The 20,688-nt window shown below is 36.6% G+C and overlaps 1 protein-coding gene across 15 annotated transcripts in view; it reads left to right on the top strand.

Annotated features, from left to right (window-relative positions):
• Window positions 1-20,688, top strand: part of Stxbp5l (syntaxin binding protein 5L) — a 231,324-nt gene that overhangs the window by 202,401 nt on the left and 8,235 nt on the right. For 10 of the 15 annotated variants that reach the window (XM_041672858.1, XM_041672860.1, XM_041672859.1 and 7 more), the window contains 6 exons: window positions 3,411-3,581; window positions 5,736-5,975; window positions 10,893-11,253; window positions 14,037-14,202; window positions 18,323-18,434; window positions 20,043-20,263. In XM_041672858.1, the coding sequence (XP_041528792.1) occupies window positions 3,411-3,581; window positions 5,736-5,975; window positions 10,893-11,253; window positions 14,037-14,202; window positions 18,323-18,434; window positions 20,043-20,263 (1,271 nt within the window). Of the gene's footprint in view, window positions 1-3,410; window positions 3,582-5,735; window positions 5,976-10,892; window positions 11,254-14,036; window positions 14,203-18,322; window positions 18,435-20,042; window positions 20,264-20,688 lie in introns of those variants that run through there. The other 5 variants (XM_041672866.1, XM_041672867.1, XM_041672869.1 and 2 more) reach the window with 2 other exon arrangements.

A 20,688-nucleotide genomic window follows, 5' to 3' on the forward strand; every position in this document is an offset into this window, starting at 1 on the left:
CACTAGCATGTAATAGTGTCTAGAACCTATACTAAAGCAGAACCTATGAAGAAGAAAAATATTAATCAATAGAAACTGACATAAAAATTATAGGTAGGCTAGAATTAGTAAACTACTTAAATATACTGTAGAGTGAGAGATAGGTCCCGGGATGTCAAAAAGAAGCATAAAATTATATAAAAAAAATCTAAATCAATCTTTTAGAGATAAAAAGCATTTTCTTGGAGATGATTATTTCACTAAATGGGCTTAATAAAAAGAATTGACACTGCTTAAGAACAACATGATGATCATAGAATTCACTGCTGCGAAATTTCCCATAGTTGGATAGTCAAGAGGACCTGACCCAATGAGTAATAAAATAAAATCAAGTTGGCCTTTGTCACCCCAGTTCATTGCTCAAAATAGAATCCTATAGATCCTTTCCACACACACACATGCATATACACTCTTCCACCATTTAAAATAGCTATAGTCTGACACACTTTGAAATAAAGCCAACAAGAGTTAAGCATCATTAATGAAAATTTACTGAAGGAAGGGTGCTTAGTCAATCATAACCCTTTTCAGTAGTCCAGTTTGGTCACTGTATAAGCCCGATAGACAGTTTGCCTAAAATTTATATCTCAGTCTTACTGCTTTGGTACTTTCAATAAAATCCCCATATCTAATACCATGGGAAAAAAAAGAACAACATGAACTCAAAAATTTACTGTTTAGAAAGAAACTCTGTGCCATCTAGTGCATATGCTGCAAGAATTCTGGAAAAAGAATGGGGATAAATAATGTTTGAATAAATGATGCTGAACAGTTTCTCAGTTTTATAAACAATAAAGATCCACAGTTCCAAGAAGCATAATGAACCTCATGCATGAGAAATGTAGAGAAAATTGTATAAAGAGCATCATAATTGGATTTCTTTAAGTGCCAATTAGCCAGAGGTGTGGGAGATGACATTTTAACACATCAAGTAGCAAAAACAAGAATAAAGCAAATTTTTTCCACAGAAAAAGAAAGCTGGAAGAAAGTAGAAAAGTATGTTTAAATTACTGAAAGGAAAACAGCATAACATTCTGCAATCAATAGAAATCGTGTTCAAAATGAAGGTGAAATAAATGCTTTATTGGGTATACAAAAGCTAAAGACATGCATGGTGGCACATGTCTACAACATTCCCAACAATTGGAAAAGGGAAGGAAAAGATCACAAACTTGAGGACAGACTGATCCATATAGTGATACTCAAAAAGTGGCCACACACACACCTGAAAAAATTCAACCTCCAAATATCCAGATGTCAGAGATATCTCAATATACCCAGAAACTGATGAAGACCAAAAATGGTAAATTCTGATGAGTTCAAAATATTAATTTTTTTAAATCTCTTTAAAAATAATTAATAACTGAGGAAATCCAAAATAATCATCAAAAGATAAATGATTCAGCAAATAATGGCATTCCCAGACAATGGAATATTTCTCAGAATGAAAATAAATAGCTGCTTGACACAACAAGAAAGAACCTTGACTAATCATGATGAGCAAAGCCAGGCAAAACCGAATAGAAACTGGCTCCAGATTAGCCTATGTTGTAAACAATATGACAGAGAATGACTTAGTCAACAGCTAGCTTTGCTTTTCTTTTTATTTAGCTCCATTTTATTAACATAAATTTCCAAGTTGACTATCTGAGCTATGTTTAATTTTTTCAATTCTTATCTATCGAGAACATCTATCATGGATTTATTTTAAATGAACATTTGCTTGGCATAGTGGATAAGCCATAGGCCCTAAAGCAAGGTACCATATCTGTGGAGAGAGCAGGGGTTTTCTGACTGCTGTATGAGAATGGGGGTATTGTTGCTAATTGTATATCTAAAGCAGTTGCCATCGTCTAATGCTCACTAGGTGGTCAGTGACAAATGTTGCCTTCATTATTCTTTTTTAATGCTGGAGAAGGAGGATTAGGACTCTTGACTTCCTCTTCACAGTATCTTCATAAGATAAAATCTGCCTTTTTAGCTGAGATTTCTGAATTTCTGTTCAAAATGAAAGATGCTTTGATTCCAAAATGACTAAGTTTCAATGGACTTCATTGGCTTCTTATATTTTCAAAAGTTTAATTCTTTCTCAAATATTTGGCTAACTCTGTAGTTCAGTGCTTAAGCACATATATCAGTTGAGAAAATCAGTTTAGACTCTTCCCTGATGGGAAATCTCATTTTTTATGTTCTTCATTTTTATCATGTATAATGTCACAATAATAATAAATTATCTTACAACTTACAGGGTTATTTGAAAATTAAATAAGATAATACACAGATATATACATATACAATGCCCACCATTGAAATACTGATAAATGTTAACTCTCATTTTAAAAATTGGTAGGAAAAATTCTAGTACAATAAAATAGTGAGAAATAATTCCTGCCTTGAGTAGCTGCAAAGTAATCCAGGAAAGACACAATTTTAGGCTTTAAAATTGTGCAGTACAGAAAGGCTGTAATAGATTGCCAGGTCCACATAGTCAAATTGCTAGTAGGCATTTCCATACAGCTCTACCTCAAGGATGACCAGAGCAGAATGGTCCATAGTGCGTTCTTTATATTGCAGAACCATGAAGGGTATTTCAAATGCAATTTATTACTTTTAGGCAAAATAAGAAAATCTGTTTCATGCTAAATGAGTTTTGTACCATTAAGGTCTACTCCTAGTCCAAGTTTTCAAAGTGCTATCCAAACACTCACAGAAGTTAGATAAACATTTTATACTTAAGTAATTCTATACTTTGAGAGAAGAGTGACAAAGGCAAAAGCTTATACCGTGTCTATTGCAGCCCTTTGTGTAGGACATGGACTCCAAAAACACTACAGAAGCTGCATGAACTAGGCAGTAACATTCTAGAGGAAATCAAAGAGTGAAGACCTGAGTAGGGCAGAACTAATTAGTGTCAGAACTAGAATATGCATGAAGGCAGCTATGTCCTTAAGTACTGCTCTCAAGTGCATAGCATGATGCTGTGTTCTGCATCTTAAACTCCAAATTAAAGAAATACTTTCCAAAACTTACATAAATTGGACCTGTTCAAATAATGTGATAAAAATACAATATTAAAACTTATTTTATATTGCCATTCAACAATATATTAAATACATAGTAGGAATATACAGCACATTTCAAATGATGATAATTAAACAAATTAGGAATGTGTGTGCTATACATAATAAGTGTTTTGATTTTTTTATAATCTGAAATTGTAACTAAATTTTAAAATAACAAGAAACTAGTGATATGCAAATGGGTTGGAAGAAGAGGAATTCTTGTTCCTCCATTTTTAAACTATGCCTTTGGATTTCCTCATCTGAAGACTTAACTATGATATTTATTCTGCCTTCTTCCTCTTGGTACAGACCATGTAAATGGACACTGCACAAGTCCAACCTCTCAGAGTTGCAGTTCTGGAAAACGTCTTTCCAGTGCTGATGTTTCAAAAGTAAATCGCTGGGGTCCTGGAAGACCACCATTTAGAAAGGCACAGTCAGCTGCTTGCATGGAGATTTCTTTACCAGTTACAACTGAAGGTAGGCTAAACATGTCAATTCTTGTGAATACAGTTAAAAGCTTGGTTTGTCATGGTAACAGGTGCTGGGAGACAAGAAATGGAAGTTAATTTAAAAGATGATAAAACCCACATGACACTGAAAAAAAACAAGATCCTACTTGACTGTGGCCATAACTCCAATTCTATTCCCCGGTCCACCTCCTTCCTTATCTCTAAAAACAGAAAAAAATGACTCCACTATAGGTAGGCAATACAAAAGGTGACAATCTGCAAAGGCAACCTTAATTACCTCTGCTGTCAAATGAATATAACCAAGTTTAAAAAGACACGTTTTTAAATTCTAAAATTCAGAATTATAACCGGATCTGGTGGCACAGGCCTGTAAATCCCAGTTGCTGGGGAGGCAGAGGCAGGAGGATTGCAAGACCTGCCTGTGTTACAGAGAGAGCTCAAGGACAGTCTGGACCATTTACCAAGACCTTGTCTCAAAGAATAAAGGACAAAAGGTCTGGGATATAATTCAGTGCTGAGCACTTACCCAGTCTGCGTGAGGTCCAGAATATATCCCCAGGGCCACCAAATAAATAAATAATAAATAAAAATAATAAAGTTTATAATCCTTGTAAATTTTTAAAGGAAGTTATTGTTTCCTTATTCATAAAATAAGTATGTGGATGGGGAGTCAAATACAAGAAGAAAAGAGACAAAACTTTTTAGAGCAGGAAAGAAAACAGAATCTTATAAGTTTGCTTTTACTCTTTTGGTAATAAAGATTTTAGGAGGGGGGAAAATAATAGAAATATTTGGCTGTAATAACTCTATACTATTCTTTAAATCTTCAAATGGCAATCTATTACTGTTCTTCAAAAATGTTTTTAATGAATTCATTACTCAGTTTTTATTTAATAATATGCTATACAAAATCTTGTCCAGCAGACATGGAAATGACTAAATCATATTTCTAGCAGGTGTTTGTGAGTATCAGTATTGAGTAATAATCATGAGTGAAACTTTGGAGACAGATTGGCTACAAATGTTATAATAGGAGCAATGTGTAAGGATTATAAAAGCAAGAGAATAATCATTGGAATGAATGCTGCAGACTTTTGAGTCATAGATATTTCTGCCTCTAGTTTGTGCTAGAAAATAGTTTAGTAATAATTCTGTCTTTAAATTTGTAAAATATATAGATGATAAATTTTACAAGATATTTTTTATCAATTTGGTAAAGATATAGGGAAATTAGGAATATTGCATTCTCTTCCTTGTAAATATATTTTGAAGAATTCATATCTCATCTGGTTCTATGAGAATTAAAAAGGCACACTGAGATCTGTCGAGAGGAAAAAGGTGAGTGGAGACAGTAGAAATAGTAGGAGCCTGTCCTTGAGCAATTAAAGTCAGTATAACTATATTTCTGTTTCGCAGATGGGGGAATTCGTGCTTGTTGGAGGGTGCATATGCACAGGTGTTAATGAGGCAAGAGCACACAAAACCATGCTGCTGTTTCTTTTCTAAGCAGGCTGAAACCTTTTCGGGAAATCCAAAGGCACAGTCTGTTTTGTCCTTTGGCGTTAGTTAGTTAAACCTGGATTTGGGTTATAGGCAGGCAGGTCAAAACAAGTCTACAGAAATCACATTCCCGTTTTTGGACTTACATTAAAACTTCAATTTTTATAGCTTCACTTGCATACAATATGTTTGTCACAGATCATTTATGATCCAGATTGGTCCTTTCACGTGGGCAACCATGGTACTGTTGGTAAGTGTGACTTGCCAAAGATTATTAGTATGGTTTCTATGATCAAAAGATGCGAAGGAAAAACAACTACAGTGGTAGAAAATGTTATAATCTTGACTATTTAGATTTAAGGGGTTCCCCCCCCCGATTAGAATTTCAACTGATCGTTCAGGAAATGTAAAAAGAAAAGTGGTATGCTGGAACTCAGGAGACTAGGGTTTGGGTTTTAACTCTGCCTAGGTTTATGATAGCACATAAGATTTCAGACTCTACTCCTTCAAAATGAGCTGCTACCTTGGGGAAGATACCCTTCACGCCAGTAAACAAAGAATAAAACCTTTCTTTCTCTCATAATTATAGTTTTCAGGTATTAAATTTGACTTGTTTTATAGATTCACTAATGCTTCATTTTGCTTTTTTAAACCTTCATAGAAGCCAGAGAGAATTCCTATAACCGCTCCAGGAGCTCTAGCATCTCCAGTATTGACAAAGACTCCAAAGAAGCGGTTACAGCTTTATACTTCATGGAATCCTTTGCGCGGAAGAACGACTCCACTGTTTCGCCTTGTCTTTTTGTTGGAACTAGTCTGGGAATGGTTTTACTCATCTCCCTGAACCTACCGTCATCAGACGAACAAAGGTGTACAGAGCCAGTGATGGTATTGCCAAGTGGTAAGAGTTTTGACTCATTCATTCCCTTGCTGCTACTTATTCAACTTTAGATATCAAGAATTGCTAATATGCATTGATTATGGATGAAGGTGAGGAGTATAAGCCTCATATGTAATTCAGACTATCAGAACTTCATGTCTTCTTCCAACACTTACCACACTGCCATTTACCAGTTCTCGGGGTCAGAGTATAGTTGAGTTGTTCCTATGAATGGGATCCAGAAAGGCCAATCTAAACCCTGCTTTCAGAAATAAGCTCCTTAAAAGTGCTGAGATAAACATTACTGCACAAGTTCAATTTAGTGTTAATAACTTGGCATTTTTCCAAAGTTCTATGTCAGGCCAGAACCTACAAGTGTTTTTACATCATTCTTGAAATCGGAATAAATAAAGTAGAAGAAATCTGACCTAAGGTGGATATTTGAAGTTTTCCTTGCCTTTTCCTGAAGATCCTCAAGAATTCAACTTAGGAACATGTTCTACTCTCCCTGAAATATCATTTTTATTTCTTTTTAAAAAAGTCTGTGTGATTCCCTTGACATGCCTTTGAATATTTTTAACAGATTCTAATCATTAGTTTTACTTCCTCTTTCATAAATATAATAAATGTTTTAGGTATATTAAGCTAAAAAAAATTTATGAATACATAGGGTAAGAGATTTTTTTAAACAGTCCATATAGCATGACAGGTTAGAGAGATTTGGGCTTTTGTATTAACTTGTGTTACATAGATATATGTAGGTGGCAGGCAGAATAGTCAGCTCTGTGAGTGTGACAAATTTAGAAACCCCTTGTCTCTAAACTACTAAAAACAAACACTTTATTTTGAGCCAATATGACATAGAGAAAAATACTTTTTAAAGCATTTCTAATTGTAAGGAAATATGAATTTTTTATTCTGCTGAAGTTAGAGTCAGATCAGTGAGGTCAGAATGAATCACCAATTCAGATCTCTTCTTTAACTTAATGATGATATATATTGGACATCCAATATGTGCCAGGCATTCTGTGGGGTCCCCTGCAGGCTCTACAGCAGGCAGGGGAAAGGCACACAGGATGCAGAAATAATGAAACATGGCCTGGTTTTATTGTAACTGGTCCTGGACTGTAGTAATAAGGGCGGCGGGGCTGCGTTCCCAGCACCCAGGCCGCCTGCTCGGTTAGCTTATGCCCCGAAATAACAACACACAAACTGTATTCATTTAACCACTGTTTGGTCCATTCTCTTCTAGGCTAATTCTCACATATTAATTTAGCCCATTTCTAATTATCTGTGTATGGCACCCCAAGGTGCGCTTACCAGGAAGATTCTAGCCTATGTCCATCCTGGGTCGGAGCTTCATCCTGGGAGCGGGGCATGGCGTCTCTCTCAGGCGTCTGCTCCCGAGAGGAGAGCTGTCGAGACTGAGCTCACTTCCTCTTCCTCCCAGCATCCTGTTCTGCCTACTCCTCCCATCTATCTTCCAACCAATAAAATGGGCCAAGGCAGTTCCTTTATTAGCCAATGACCTTCCTCCATCACTAGAGAGTTCTTACTTCTGAGATAGGAGAATGAAGCCTAAAAATAAGTCAGACTCAAGTCTCATGCAATAGCCAACTTTATTCAGAGTGTCAGACACTTTATACCCTGAGGGTTAAGAATGGTCACCTGAGTAAAGTTCTCATGAGTTCAAGCTGTGTATAATCACAAGGACAAATCGAATGTGGCAAAAAACATGTTTTTCCATAGAGGCCTACAAATAAATAACAATAGCCAGTTGAAATAAATAATCAGAAGTAAACTCATTCTATGTGCTATGCTCAGGAGAGGCAAATAAAGCACATGCTGAGAACAAATTCCATGTGTTTGTAGAAACTGAGGTAATAAGACTCTTGTCTTGTTTTCCTGGCATTTTCCCACAAGCACTCAGAATTCTCCTCACACTTCTCCATTCTTGGACTGTGTTCTGACACATGTCCCTTGCATGTGAGGATATACCAACAGTGTATGTTTAGTTTCCCCACATAATGCTGTCGTTGTTATCTTTTGATGATTTTAGAATGGTTAGCCTAACAGATATGAGGTTGTACCTCATCATGGTTGTGTTATCCTGGTATTCCAACAAACCAGACAAGCTAAAGGAAATGAGTACAAAACTAGAAATACACCCTGCACCAAACCCTGAGTCAGTAGAAAGTCTGAACAGACCTAGAACTAGTAAGGGGTTGAATTAGTAACTAAAAAGTATACTACTAAAAATAAAATCCCACTTTCCTTTTTTAAGGAATGTTTTTACATAGATAGATAACCTTGCTAGTCTTAGCAACAAATTCTTATCAGTAATATGGAAGTTTGAAGTATGTTCAATCATTGAATTGTAGAGCTGGGAAGCACATGCATACTATGTCTCTTTCCATACTTCACTTTTGTTTGTATCAGAATAATTTGAAGGTATTGCTGTGATCGAGATCGAAGGACTCCACCCCAGACCCTCTGGTTCAGTAAGTCTAAGATAGTCTGAGGATTTGCAGTTTGACCAAGTCCTTGTGTGATGCTAATCTAGCAAACGAACTATTGCATGTCCTGATTGTGTATTAATATATTGCAGTTTTCTTATTAACAATTAATAAAATGAAGCCCAGAGGGGATAGATAGCATGCTTCAAACAAGCTGGAGAGAGGAGTAGATTTGAAGCTGAGTTTCTTGAATCCCTGCTCACTACACTTTGTAATTGATCACGTTTTGTTTCTTCCTCGGTTCTAACATTATTATGTTGAATTGCTGTATTAGAAACTACAAACTGTAGCTGACCTCCCAGTCCTGAGTCAGTAAACTGACCTGGCTAAATCCTGTTTTAAAAATCCCCAGAACCTTAGAAATCATCCCTAAGGAAGTTAATTAGAGATGCAAAGATTAGTCAACCTAGCCTAAAATCATGTTAAATAAGATTGCATGGAATTAAAGACCTTAACATAGAACCTGGAACTTTGAAACTACTTTTAAAAAGACAAAGGAGAAAGAAATACTTCAAGATTTAATTACAGGCAATGGTTCTCCAAGTAGAACCCAAATGATCAATAAAAATGGGGAAAATTGACAAATTGGATTGTATCAAATTAAAAGGGTTCTTCACAGCAAAATGAAGAGTAGAGGAGACAATGGGAGGAAATTTTTGCTAGCTGTTTAACAAGGAGCTAATAACCAAAATACATAAAGAACTTAGAATACCAAAAGTGATTCAGTCGATAAATGGACAAATTGAATACTTTTCTCTTTTGATATATTATTGGCATATGTTAATTATACAAATTATACATAATTACATATAGATAGTTATTTTCTATACCATGGGAAAAACAGGTAAATAATCTTTTTTTCTGAATCAAGATACATAAATTTGCCTAAGAGTTAAAAGTAGTTTTTTTAAAAAGACAAAACCTTAAAATTATTTTATTAGAGGCCAAAAGTAATAAAGTTTTGCATTCCACAAGCCCTGATTCTATCCCTAGTTATTTTGTTAAAAGAACTTTGTAGTAGGAAGGCTATTAGTTTGTTCCAGGCTGCTCAGCCCTAAAATAATCACACAGAAACTTCACCTAAATGTATTGCTAGCTAGCTCTTATATTTTTGACTAACCCATTTCTATTAATCTGTGTATCACCACAAGGTCATCGCCTACTGGCAAAGTTCCAGCTGACAGATCCAGTGCAGGCATCTGTCCCTGGTATTAGCTACATGACTTCTTGCTGACTCTGCCTTCTTTCTCCCAGCATTCAATTTAGTTTTCCCACCTAGCTCTATTCTGCCCTGTTTATAGGCCCAAAGCAGCTTCTTTATTAACCAATGATATTCACAGCAGAACTTGTTTGTCACACCATTAAAAGTGGCATCGCTCCAAGCACAATGGTGCATGTCTTTAATCTCAGCACTCAAAGGCAGGGGGAGTTTGATCTTAAGTTTGAGGCCAGTCTGATCTACAGAGGGAGTTCAAAAACAGCCAATGCTACAAAGAGAAATCCTGTCTGGAAGATAGATAGATAGATAGATAGATAGATAGATAGATAGATAGATAAAGTTGAAGTCACTTTTTGACCTTTTAGCTAAGATCAAAGGTCAAGTACAAAATTGGTGGCATGGAGTAACTCTGAATGCGAGATCACATAATATTTATTGAGGGCTTAATTTCAGAACAATTAAAAAGCATTTTCTAGCAAACAAGCATCAAAAAGGAAATTGGAAATAGTACACTTTTTTTAATAGTTTAACTCACTTGAAAAAATAAAGTTATACACATACTAAAAATTTGCCTTTTAAATTTTTATGGGTTTTAATGGAACTATATAGCATAATGAAAAAAATCCTGTGTATATGTTTTAGTGGTGTTCTGAATTGAACAACCAATAATGGGGCTCATCCATGGGAGAGGATAATTCTTCCAGCATAGCTGCCTGTGGTTCTTGGTTTAGAGGTGGGAAAGAGGGGGAGGGGTTCGCTGGAAGTACTGGAGAAAGAAAACGGAGGGGGAAAGTGATATAATTCTATTTCAATTAAAACCATATTAAACAGAAAGATAGCAAAAGACATTTTGAATTAAAAAAAAGAATATTGGGGTTCGAATCAGGAAACCTGAATCTAATTCATGCTTATTAGTAACTGTAACCAAGGCTGCAGTCCAAGCTGTATGGCCTGTCCCTAGTGTGATCATCCTTCCAGACCTGTTTTCTCAGCAATATAGTGAACAAGTTTGGCAAATAGTTTAGTTTAAACTAAATTTAGACCTACATTTTTTAGCACAAGTTGTTATGGCAGATTAACTCACAAACATGCTGGTTTTGTATATTACAAATTACAAGCCTATTCCCGTAAACTGTCGTGGCGTGAAATGTTGAGCAGCTTTAGAAGGGCTCTCACATGCGAGTGGTACGATTTGTTTTACAGGTACTCTCCTCTCACTGAAAGGAGCTGTGCTAACATTTTCCTGCATGGACAGAAGTGGCAGCTTAATGCAGCCTCCATATGAAGTATGGAGGGATCCGAACAACACAGACGAAAATGAGAAAACGTGGAAGAGGAAACTGGTTATGAACTACTCCAGTGCATCCCAAGAAACAGGCGACCATCAGTATGCAATAATCTGCTCAGAGAAACAAGCCAAAGTCTTCTCACTGCCGTCTCAGACCTGCCTTTATGTTCACAACATCACAGAGGCCTCTTTCATACTGCAAGCAGAGGTGGTGGTCATGTGTAACAGTGCCTGCTTGGCCTGCTTTTGTGCAAACGGGCATATCATGATAATGAGGTACTTGGCATGTTTATTATTAGCTGATAGTTATAACAATGCTAGCAAGAAATAATGGTGAGAAGTATATTCATACTGTTGAAGAGAAGTAACCTGATAGATGTTCATTGTGTTTGTAAATATTCTGAAGAGAGGTTTGTGGCTTGGGTGTGGAGAGGGCTGGTTCTGGTTTTGGTTTTGTTTCCAAAAAATACTTGTCAAATACTTAACAATAATATATATATTGACATAATATATATAAATATATATTTGTATATAGTTGACATATATAAATATATTTTTATATATGAATATATATTTGACATCAAAGAATCCAAGGAAAGAATGATTCCCAATCATTTGTACATTTGTACATTAATTTAACAGGCAGATATTGGGAATACAGCAGCAGAGGATTACCTTGAATTTTGGAACCTCCTTCCTTCACTGCTGGAATTCTAAGCAAGCTTCAGCATGACCAAGTTTACAGTTCTGTTCCTGGTGTGCTAATTCTTTGACTTTTCTGGTATATGGGCTACCTCTTGACCACCTCTTTTTACTGTGATAATCTCCTTTTTATTGCAGAAGGTTGTGCTGTTCAGGGCCTTTTCTTATTTCTCTTCTGACTTCATAACCTCCTTCTTTGGAGTTTCTTTCCCCCAGTACATAAATGTAGAGACTGGTCCCAAGCTTCTATCTCTGGTACAGTCTACTTTTCATTTCTTTATGGAGGATCTCTTAGTGGTTACATTTGCTATTATCAGTGTTCCTAGATGATGCTCAAGCCTGCATTTTCACAAGAGACCAGACCTTAGATTGCTCTTAAGCATCTGCTGGATGGCTTGGAAGCACCTTAAAAGTCGAACTTATTTTTAATCCATTCTCAAACTCCTTATTCTCAGTGTTTTCAACTTCCTCTCACTTCCTTACCTGCTAATAGCATTACTGTAATACAAATTCCCTAAATCCTGGGAGTTAGTGATCTTTGTTTAACAAATCAGCTTTGCATGCAGCATGTTTCCCTCTTCAGCTCTGTATAGTAAATTGGAGGCCAGACTGGCTGTGTGAAACCCGTTCAGAAAGCGAGTGTTAGGAGCATGGTGACGCTGGGAGCAGCTTTCAGGGGGCAAGAATAGAGCAGTGCAGTACGAAGTTGAAAATGATGACAAATCAGTCTGATTTTGTACAGACTGCAAGCCAAGATTTAAATGATTTAAAAAGCCAGAGAATATGGTTGATGGGAATTATATGAAGTCAAGTGTTTGAAAAGAAGGTGTCTTGTGGCACAGCCACCCCCATCAATTATATGTCGGCAATGGCTACTTTTGCACACCAAGAGAACTGAACAACTGTGAAGGAGCTGCTGCAGGCCCAAGCCTGAAACCTTTACTGTCTGATCCTTTAGCTGACTCTTTCAGAAAATGTTGTGTAAATAGAAAGAAGAGAAGCAGGAAAGTCGTTCAAGAGGAAGACCAGATTTTCGTGGTATTTTGGTTCATTATTTCTAACATGAAGAGATCTATAATTAGTGAGGGAGAAACTTTTGGGGAAAAGGCAATCATGGCTTCCTTATTCTCATAGATTTCTGATTCTTTCTCAAACTATTTTCATAGATTTCCAATGAAGACCACTCCATCCTGTTTGTAAATGATTTAACCCATAGACTTGCTTCAATTATGGGGGATGTGTATTTATGGGGTGTGTGTGTGATCAATTACAGGGGATGTGTATTTATAGGTGTGTGTGATGTCCTTTCTCTCCTCTCAGCTTGTTTGTTACTCAAGATTTATAGTAAGCTGTTATATATCGTTCATATTTCAGATAGTTTTGACTACTAAGTCTTTGAAATCCAGCGAGCTGGTCACACTTTCAGCAGACGTCAGTGACTATCCAAGGATCGTCTACTTGCTCAATAGTCATGTCACTAGTTGGTGGATAAAATACCAGGCAGCATGGTGCTGGAACATCAATAAATGCTTATTCCAATAGGATAGATTTCAGTCTCCATATTATATAGTAAAATTTTGGGTCTCAGAATGTAGTTACAAAATATTTTTTAAAAGAAAAATGACACTATCTGTATTCTAGGATGAATTAAAACCACTGTACGTGAAGAATTAGCATAGTTCCCAAGTCTGAGGATTAAACCAGAGAAGTTCTCTCTGCCCTTGACTTGAAGGAATGATGGGAAAACTGTTGCTTTTCAATAGTGGATTATAAATTAGCTTTTACTACATTATCCAAAAGGACCTTTCTAGGGCTATGTCATCAAAATTATAGCTGCAGGATAGGCTAGGAAGTAACTACAGATGTAGTCTTTCCTATGTATAGATGCTAATCTGTTACCTATTACAACTCATTCCTTAAGCTTCGGCTGTGTTTATTTACTAGTCGTGTTCAATACAAATGCCCTAAGAGACAGGAAGGTTCCACTTCCTGTGAAGAGGGACTAAGGGATGGAGCTCTATGCCCAGGCACACTGGACTGACCCCACACATGTCTGTTGGCACATAAGATCAAATACTAAGGAGTTGTGCTTAGAGAGACCCTAGGCCTCTACATTATTCCTCTAGGGACACTTGCAAAACATTTGTATGGGCTAAGATAGAACTGTGCTCAAATTTGTGTGTGCACATGTGATTTTATTTGAAAGTCTACTTATTATTAATCTTTAAAGATGCTATAAAGAAAAAGTATAAAATGTTGACTTTATTATTAAATAGTATTAAATAGTTTTTATTAAAGTAGATATTTATATCAAAGAAAATATGAGATGTAGATTTACTAACTGTTCTTCTATTCAGCTTACCTAGCCTTCGCCCAATGTTGGATGTAAATTATTTGCCACTGACAGACATGAGGATAGCACGGACATTTTGTTTTACTAATGAAGGCCAAGCGTTATACCTTGTCTCTCCTACTGAAATTCAACGGTTAACATATAGCCAAGAAATGTCTGATAATATTCAGGTAGGTAAAGTTCCTTCATTAATCTAAATAGATGTGGGATTTGGGGAGAGGAACTAGGAGGAGAGGAGTGTGGGGAAATTGTAGCCAGGATGTAAAGTAAATAAATAAATTTATTTTTAGAAAATAAAAAAATTAATAACAATAAAAATTAAAATATTAAATAAATAAATACATGTGAGTTTTAAGTGAGGGAAATAATGAGAGAGACATCTATAAAGTGTCATAGGGCCAGACAATAAATACACAAAATTTTTCCTAGAAGATTTTTTGAATATATATTCTTCAATGTAATCCTACCAACTTCTAGTATGGTTCTAGGTATACTCAGAAGTAATAAGAGTATCATGAGTATGATGAATGATAATTATGATCATTTACAATAGTAGGTGAACTGAAATGTATTCTACGGAGCTTTGTTTTAATCACAGTTGTATAGGATTCTTGTACACACACTTGGTTTTCATAACAACAGGTTTATGCAAGTGCACTGTGTACTTTGATTGGATTCATTCTTGCATACATTTCCCTTCCCCCCCCCCACCCTTCCTATTGCTCTGTTTCTCAGAGAGTCTAGGTTTTACATACATGGAGTGTGTATTGTGTGCCTGTGCAATTGTATATATTTATGTAAAATATAGGACCCACAAGTGGAAAATAGCATGTATTATTTGTTGTTCTTAATCTGATTTATTTCACTTAACATAATAATCGCCAGTTGCATCAATTTTCCTGAAAACAGAATTTCATTCTTTTTTTTAATTTTTTAAGGTTTATTTATTGATATTTCATGCCTGTGGATATTTTGCCTGCATCTTTATCTGTACATCATGTGTGTGCCAGGAAACCATGTCATATCATCTGAACCCCCTGTTATACACAGCTCTGTGGAGTTAGGAGTCAAACCAGGGTCCTCTTAAAGAGCAGCCAGTGTTCTTAACTGCTGACCCATTTCCCAACCCCAATTATTTTATTCTTTATGACTGAGTAAAATTCAACTGTGTGAACATACCATATTTTTCTCTATTCATTCTTCTGCTAATGGACACCTACACTTATTCTTTAACTTGCCTGTTACAAATACTGCTGCAAAAAAATAACAAAATTGTGTTAGTATCACTGTGGTATGTTGAAGTCCTTTGATCATACTATAACTGCGTCCTATGTTCTGTTGTTTTTTTTTTTTTGAGGAATCTCCATGAGCATACTGATTTCCATAGTAGACAGTATACAAATAATTCTCACATATAGCAGTATACAAATTCCCTTTTTAGCTCATCCTTGCCAGAGTTGGTTATTTTCCTGATGGTTGCCATTCTCACTAGGGTGACATGGCATCTTGACATAGTTTTAATTTGCATTCCCTAATGACTAGGCGTATTGATTACTTTTCCATGTGATTACTGGACATTTGTCCCATCATTTGATTACTGTGTTTATTTTGTTAGCCCATTTGTTACCTGACTTGTTTGGTTTTCTGGTATTTTGGTTTGTTTGGATTTTAGTTACTTATACATTCTACATATTAATCTTTGTCTGCTATAAATTAGCAAAGATATTTCCCATTCTATAGTCTACTTACTCATTTTTTCTTTGTTGTGAATCACACTAATTTAATAAATCTCATTTGCAAATTCTTGATTTTACTTCTTTAATTATTTCCATTCTTTTCAGAAAGTCCTTACATATGCCTATAATTTGAAATATTTTCTCATAAGAATTTCAAAGTTCCAGGTCTCACATTAATATTTGATCAATTTTAATTGATTTTAATCAGGGTGGGAGGCATGGATCTATTCTCATCCTTTTATAAGAAGCTGTCCAGTATTCCCAGCACCATTTGTTGAAGAAATTGTCTCTTCTCCAAAATTTTTCTGCCCTCTTTGTAAAAAGTTCTATCAGTGAAGTAATATGAGCGGCGGGGCTGCGTTCTCAGCACCCCGGTCGCCTGCTCGGCTAGCTTATGCCCCGAAATAACAACACACAAACTGTATTCATTTAATCACTGCTTGGCCCATTCTCTTCTAGGCTAATTCTCACATATTAATTTAGCCCATTTCTAATCATCTGTGTATGGCACCCCAAGGTGCGCTTACCGGGGAGATTCTAGCCTAGTCCATCCTGGGTCGGAGCTTCATGGCGTGTGTCTGCCCGGGAGCGGGGCATGGCGTCTCTGCTGAGGCGTCTGCTCTGGAGAGCAGAGCTGTTGAGTCTGACCTCACTTCCTCTTCCTCCCAGCGTCCTGTTCTGCCTACTCCTCCCACCTATCTTTCAACCAATAAAATGGGCCAAGGCAGTTCCTTTATTAGCCAATGACCTTCCTCCATCATATCAGTGTAGCTGAATGGATTTATTTCTGGCCCTTTGTTCTGTTGTATTGATCTACATGTCTCTTCTTACGCTAGTGGAATTCCGGTTGTGTTCCTATGGCTCTATAGTATAGCTGAAATCAGGGACAGTGATACCACCAGTATTGTTCCCTTTGCTCAGAATCGCTTTGGCTGTTTGGTGTCTTTTGTGCTTCTTTCTTAGCATTTTTATTATTGACATTTAAGAAAGCTATTAATTTTGTGTCTTCATCTTATATCTTGCTAGTTGACTGTAAAGGTTTATTATTCCTAAAAGGTTTCTGGTAGAGTCATTAGATTTAGGTCTGTACATAGGAACATAATACTGAAAAGGGGAATGATTTAAATTCTTCCTTTACTAGTCCATCGAACTTGGTTGTTGATTGTTTTCTATTCTCGTGTTGTTTTTACTAATACTTCAAGCACTATCTAGAGAAAGAGTAAAGAATTCAGCATCTCTTTCCTGATGTTAGTGAAAATGCTTTGAGTTTTTCATTTATTTAGGATTATGTCCATAGGTTAGTAGAATAAATGGAGTTTAAAGATTATTAAATTTGTAGAAAATTATCATTAGTAAGTCATGAAGAGGGACTGAGGAAAGAGAAAATTAAATAGGACTGAGGGAAAGTATATGAGTTTTAAATAAAAATAGTACAGAGAACTAAATAGAATAGGTGAAAAGTAGAATAATTTTAAAATGTAAGAAATATATAAATTAAGCAACGCCATTAAGAAATATGCAAGAGTGAAGTCTTTAATAACAAGACAATGTAAACTAGAAACTGTATTACGGTGTCAGTCAGTCTCTCTTCTGTACTGGAATGGATCTTGCTTTCTTCCTCTTCTTAAGTTGTCTTAAGGATCTAACCCTGCTGCTGGGAGAGTAGATGCCTGTGTGTCCAGATCAGATCTGTTAAAGCAGATTTGCCAACCAGCAGTGCCCCAGTGGAGCTCAAACAGGTTCCCTGCTGGGTTGAATGTCTGCCCAGGTGACAACAGTCCTCCTTTAAGTGGGTTCCACAGGAGTGTAATGTGTTCATTGAAATCCCAAAGAGTTCAAAAGAATGATTTCTAAGAATTTTCAATTAAAACAGAGGGAAAATAAGTTCCTGGATGAATTCAAACAAAATAAAAATAAATGGCACCTTTAGACTTCAAGATGGGCTACCCCTCAGAATAATCTCCAGCTGGCCAGCTACTGTCTTCTTAATGTGCTGGATGCTCATATACATCCTGTGTGGATTTAAATGTCAGAGACCCTGATGCAGCCATACCCGTGTTTTATTTACAGTCCCAGCTGTCCTGTCTGCCAGGGTTCACAGTCTTAGCATATCTCCAGTGAGTTTCAGTTCATGTCAGTGACCAAATAATGCCCACATGGCTCTGTGGTTCTCTGGGTCTTGTCTTAATCAGTGGACTTGGTGTTTGGAGATAAGAGTTGTGCTGGATCTTCTACTGTTCTCAGCAGAGTAGTTGAGTGCAGAGTCTGCTCCCTCCTTGCCCCAGAGACTTGGTAGTGACATAGGACAGTGGCATTAGGTGATTTCCCAGGGTCTGTTCCATGCAGCTCATTGGCTGGACTGTCTAAAGTTTTGTTTTTCTCCTTTATTCGTGGTCTCTGAGGAGATAAGGTCAGAACTGTGTACCAAGCAACAACCACACAGAAAAGACGTGGAAAGGCTGTCTTCATGATGTACTGTAACATATCACAGTGTTACTTTTCCATATATTAATTCATTTTAGTTGCTCTAATACTCTCTTCTTAATTGGTACAGGACATGTTAGGCGATTTGTTTACTCCCATTGAGACACCAGAAGCTCAAAATAGAGGCTTTCTCAAGGGGCTGTTTGGTGGAAGTGGACAGACATTTGACAGAGAGGAGCTCTGTGAGTAAATTTCTTATTATTAAACCCATCACAAACTAGAAAACCTCTGTGTGTGTGTATCACAAATTCTAGACCAAGGTGCCTTTGTTCCTATATTAAAGTTTGAATATTATTTTTCTCATATATTGAAAATTATTGTTTAGTAAACATAAATGAAATTAGTTACTATATTAGGAAATAATCACAAATTATATATATATGTATTTCAATATGCATGTATTATATATGCAATAGATAATATACAATTATATTTATATATATATATATACATATATTTCAAATAAGTAATGAGCAAGCTGAAAAGCATCCCAGTTGTAGATAGGCCCTAGTTTCATGATCAGTTGACAGTATTTGTCTTTTTAATTCTGAAAAATCGTTTTAGTCTGCTTTCCTATTACCACTGCTAGAAAATGGATTCTTCTTCATTCATATGCCAAGTGTATCAGTGCCAAAGGAAAAAAACTAGTTTGAAAATCTACCAGTGAAACTCTGATGAAAAGTAATCAAAAAGCAATAGGAGACACACAAAAAAAAACAGAGTCAGACAAAAATAAAATTTCAGACAATGCCACCTCCATTTAGTTTTGCATACCAAAACTCCCTTTGTTTTGAATTTATAACTGTGCAAAAAGACATAGGTACCACCCTACAGTTTAATCTTATTTTAGTCAATAAAGGTGTAGTATATGTGGCAACATAGAACTCCACAAATATCAGAGAGGCCAGACCAGAGAAGGGGCCACATATTATAATTCCATTCATATAAGTTGTCCAGAATAGGCAAACTCATGGGTACTAAAAGTTAATCAGTGGGTGCCTGAGGCTGGGGTAAGGAGATAGTGGGGAGTGATTGCTCATGAGTTTGGGGCTTCTATTGCAAATTGGAAATATTCTATAATCAGATAGTAGTTAGAGTTATACAATTGTATGAGACACTAAAAACCAGTGACTTAAATTGGTTGCTTTTATGGAATGTGAACTAGATATCAATGAGACTTTTATTTTCTAAAGTCTAGGTTCTTTTCCAATGTGACATCCTGAAAACATTAACTAAATTTCTGACTCAGTGAATGTCAGGCTGAGTAACAGACCTGTCTCAAAAAACAAGATGTGATCAGCAAGATGGCTCAGCAAGTGGAGGCACTTGCCACCAAACCTAATAATTCGAGTTCATGACATGAACTCAGCCCATAATGCACCCGCACATGCGTGTGTGTGAACATGCATGTGTCATAATCATTCAATGTTTTTAGGATAAAAAAATAAAGGTGGGCAGCACCTGAGGTTAATCTCTGAATTCCACATACAGGATCACACATGTGCATATATATACAAACACATGAACACATACATACATTGCAAGTTCAGTCTCAGATACACATATACCACATATACACAGACATATGATAACAATATCTCCCAGTATCTCCCTTAGGCATTTTTCTTAAGTGCTCATATCTTTAACACATACACATATATGTGACAAGACACCCTTTGAGTGAAAATTATGATAGTAATAGAAATTTATGAAAGTACTTTTTTGCCTTGGAGGCCATCTTGAGTATGTATTACTGACATGTTTTACATTTCTATGGCTTAAATTCTCAGTTGGGGAGGCTACAGCGGGGAAAGCATCCCGCAGCCTTGCACAGCACATTCCCGGACCAGGTAGTATAGAAGGGATGAAAGGCGCCGCCGGAGGGGTGATGGGAGAGCTGACCCGAGCCCGAATTGCACTCGATGAGAGAGGACAGAGGCTGGGGGAGCTGGAAGAAAAGACCGCAGGCATGATGACCAGTGCAGAAGCGTTCTCCAAGCATGCACACGAGGTAAACTGCCCACGTAAATGCAGGCGTCTTCACAATGCGGCCACTGGAAACATCTGAGTCCTGAAGAAGGAAACCTAGGCAGAGGCACTACGTGACCTGAATCCCTGAAGTACTATAGCCCTCTACTCAGAGCAAAAAAAAATCTACATTAAGTTGAGACTCTTTTCATTTGGGGCATAGCATATTGATCCATTCTGATACATTAGGTCTGTATTTTGTATCACCTGCTTGGCCAGGCGCACAGGGAGATTTTATGAGTTCCCCGAAATGGGTGAGGGTCAGCAGAGGCTAGAATTCATATCTTTCATCTCGTCTGTCATTAAACATCGTTTCCCATCCACTGAGTGTGCGCAGCTTAAGTATTTGATTCTGAGCCTGTCTCACATGGACTTTGTCCACAAAGTAAGGGGTCATGCAGTTCTATT

This window comes from Microtus oregoni, unplaced genomic scaffold (genome assembly GCF_018167655.1).
Source record: "Microtus oregoni isolate MIOR12 unplaced genomic scaffold, Mior012 000023F_ref0000262, whole genome shotgun sequence".
NCBI lineage: Eukaryota > Metazoa > Chordata > Mammalia > Rodentia > Cricetidae > Microtus > Microtus oregoni.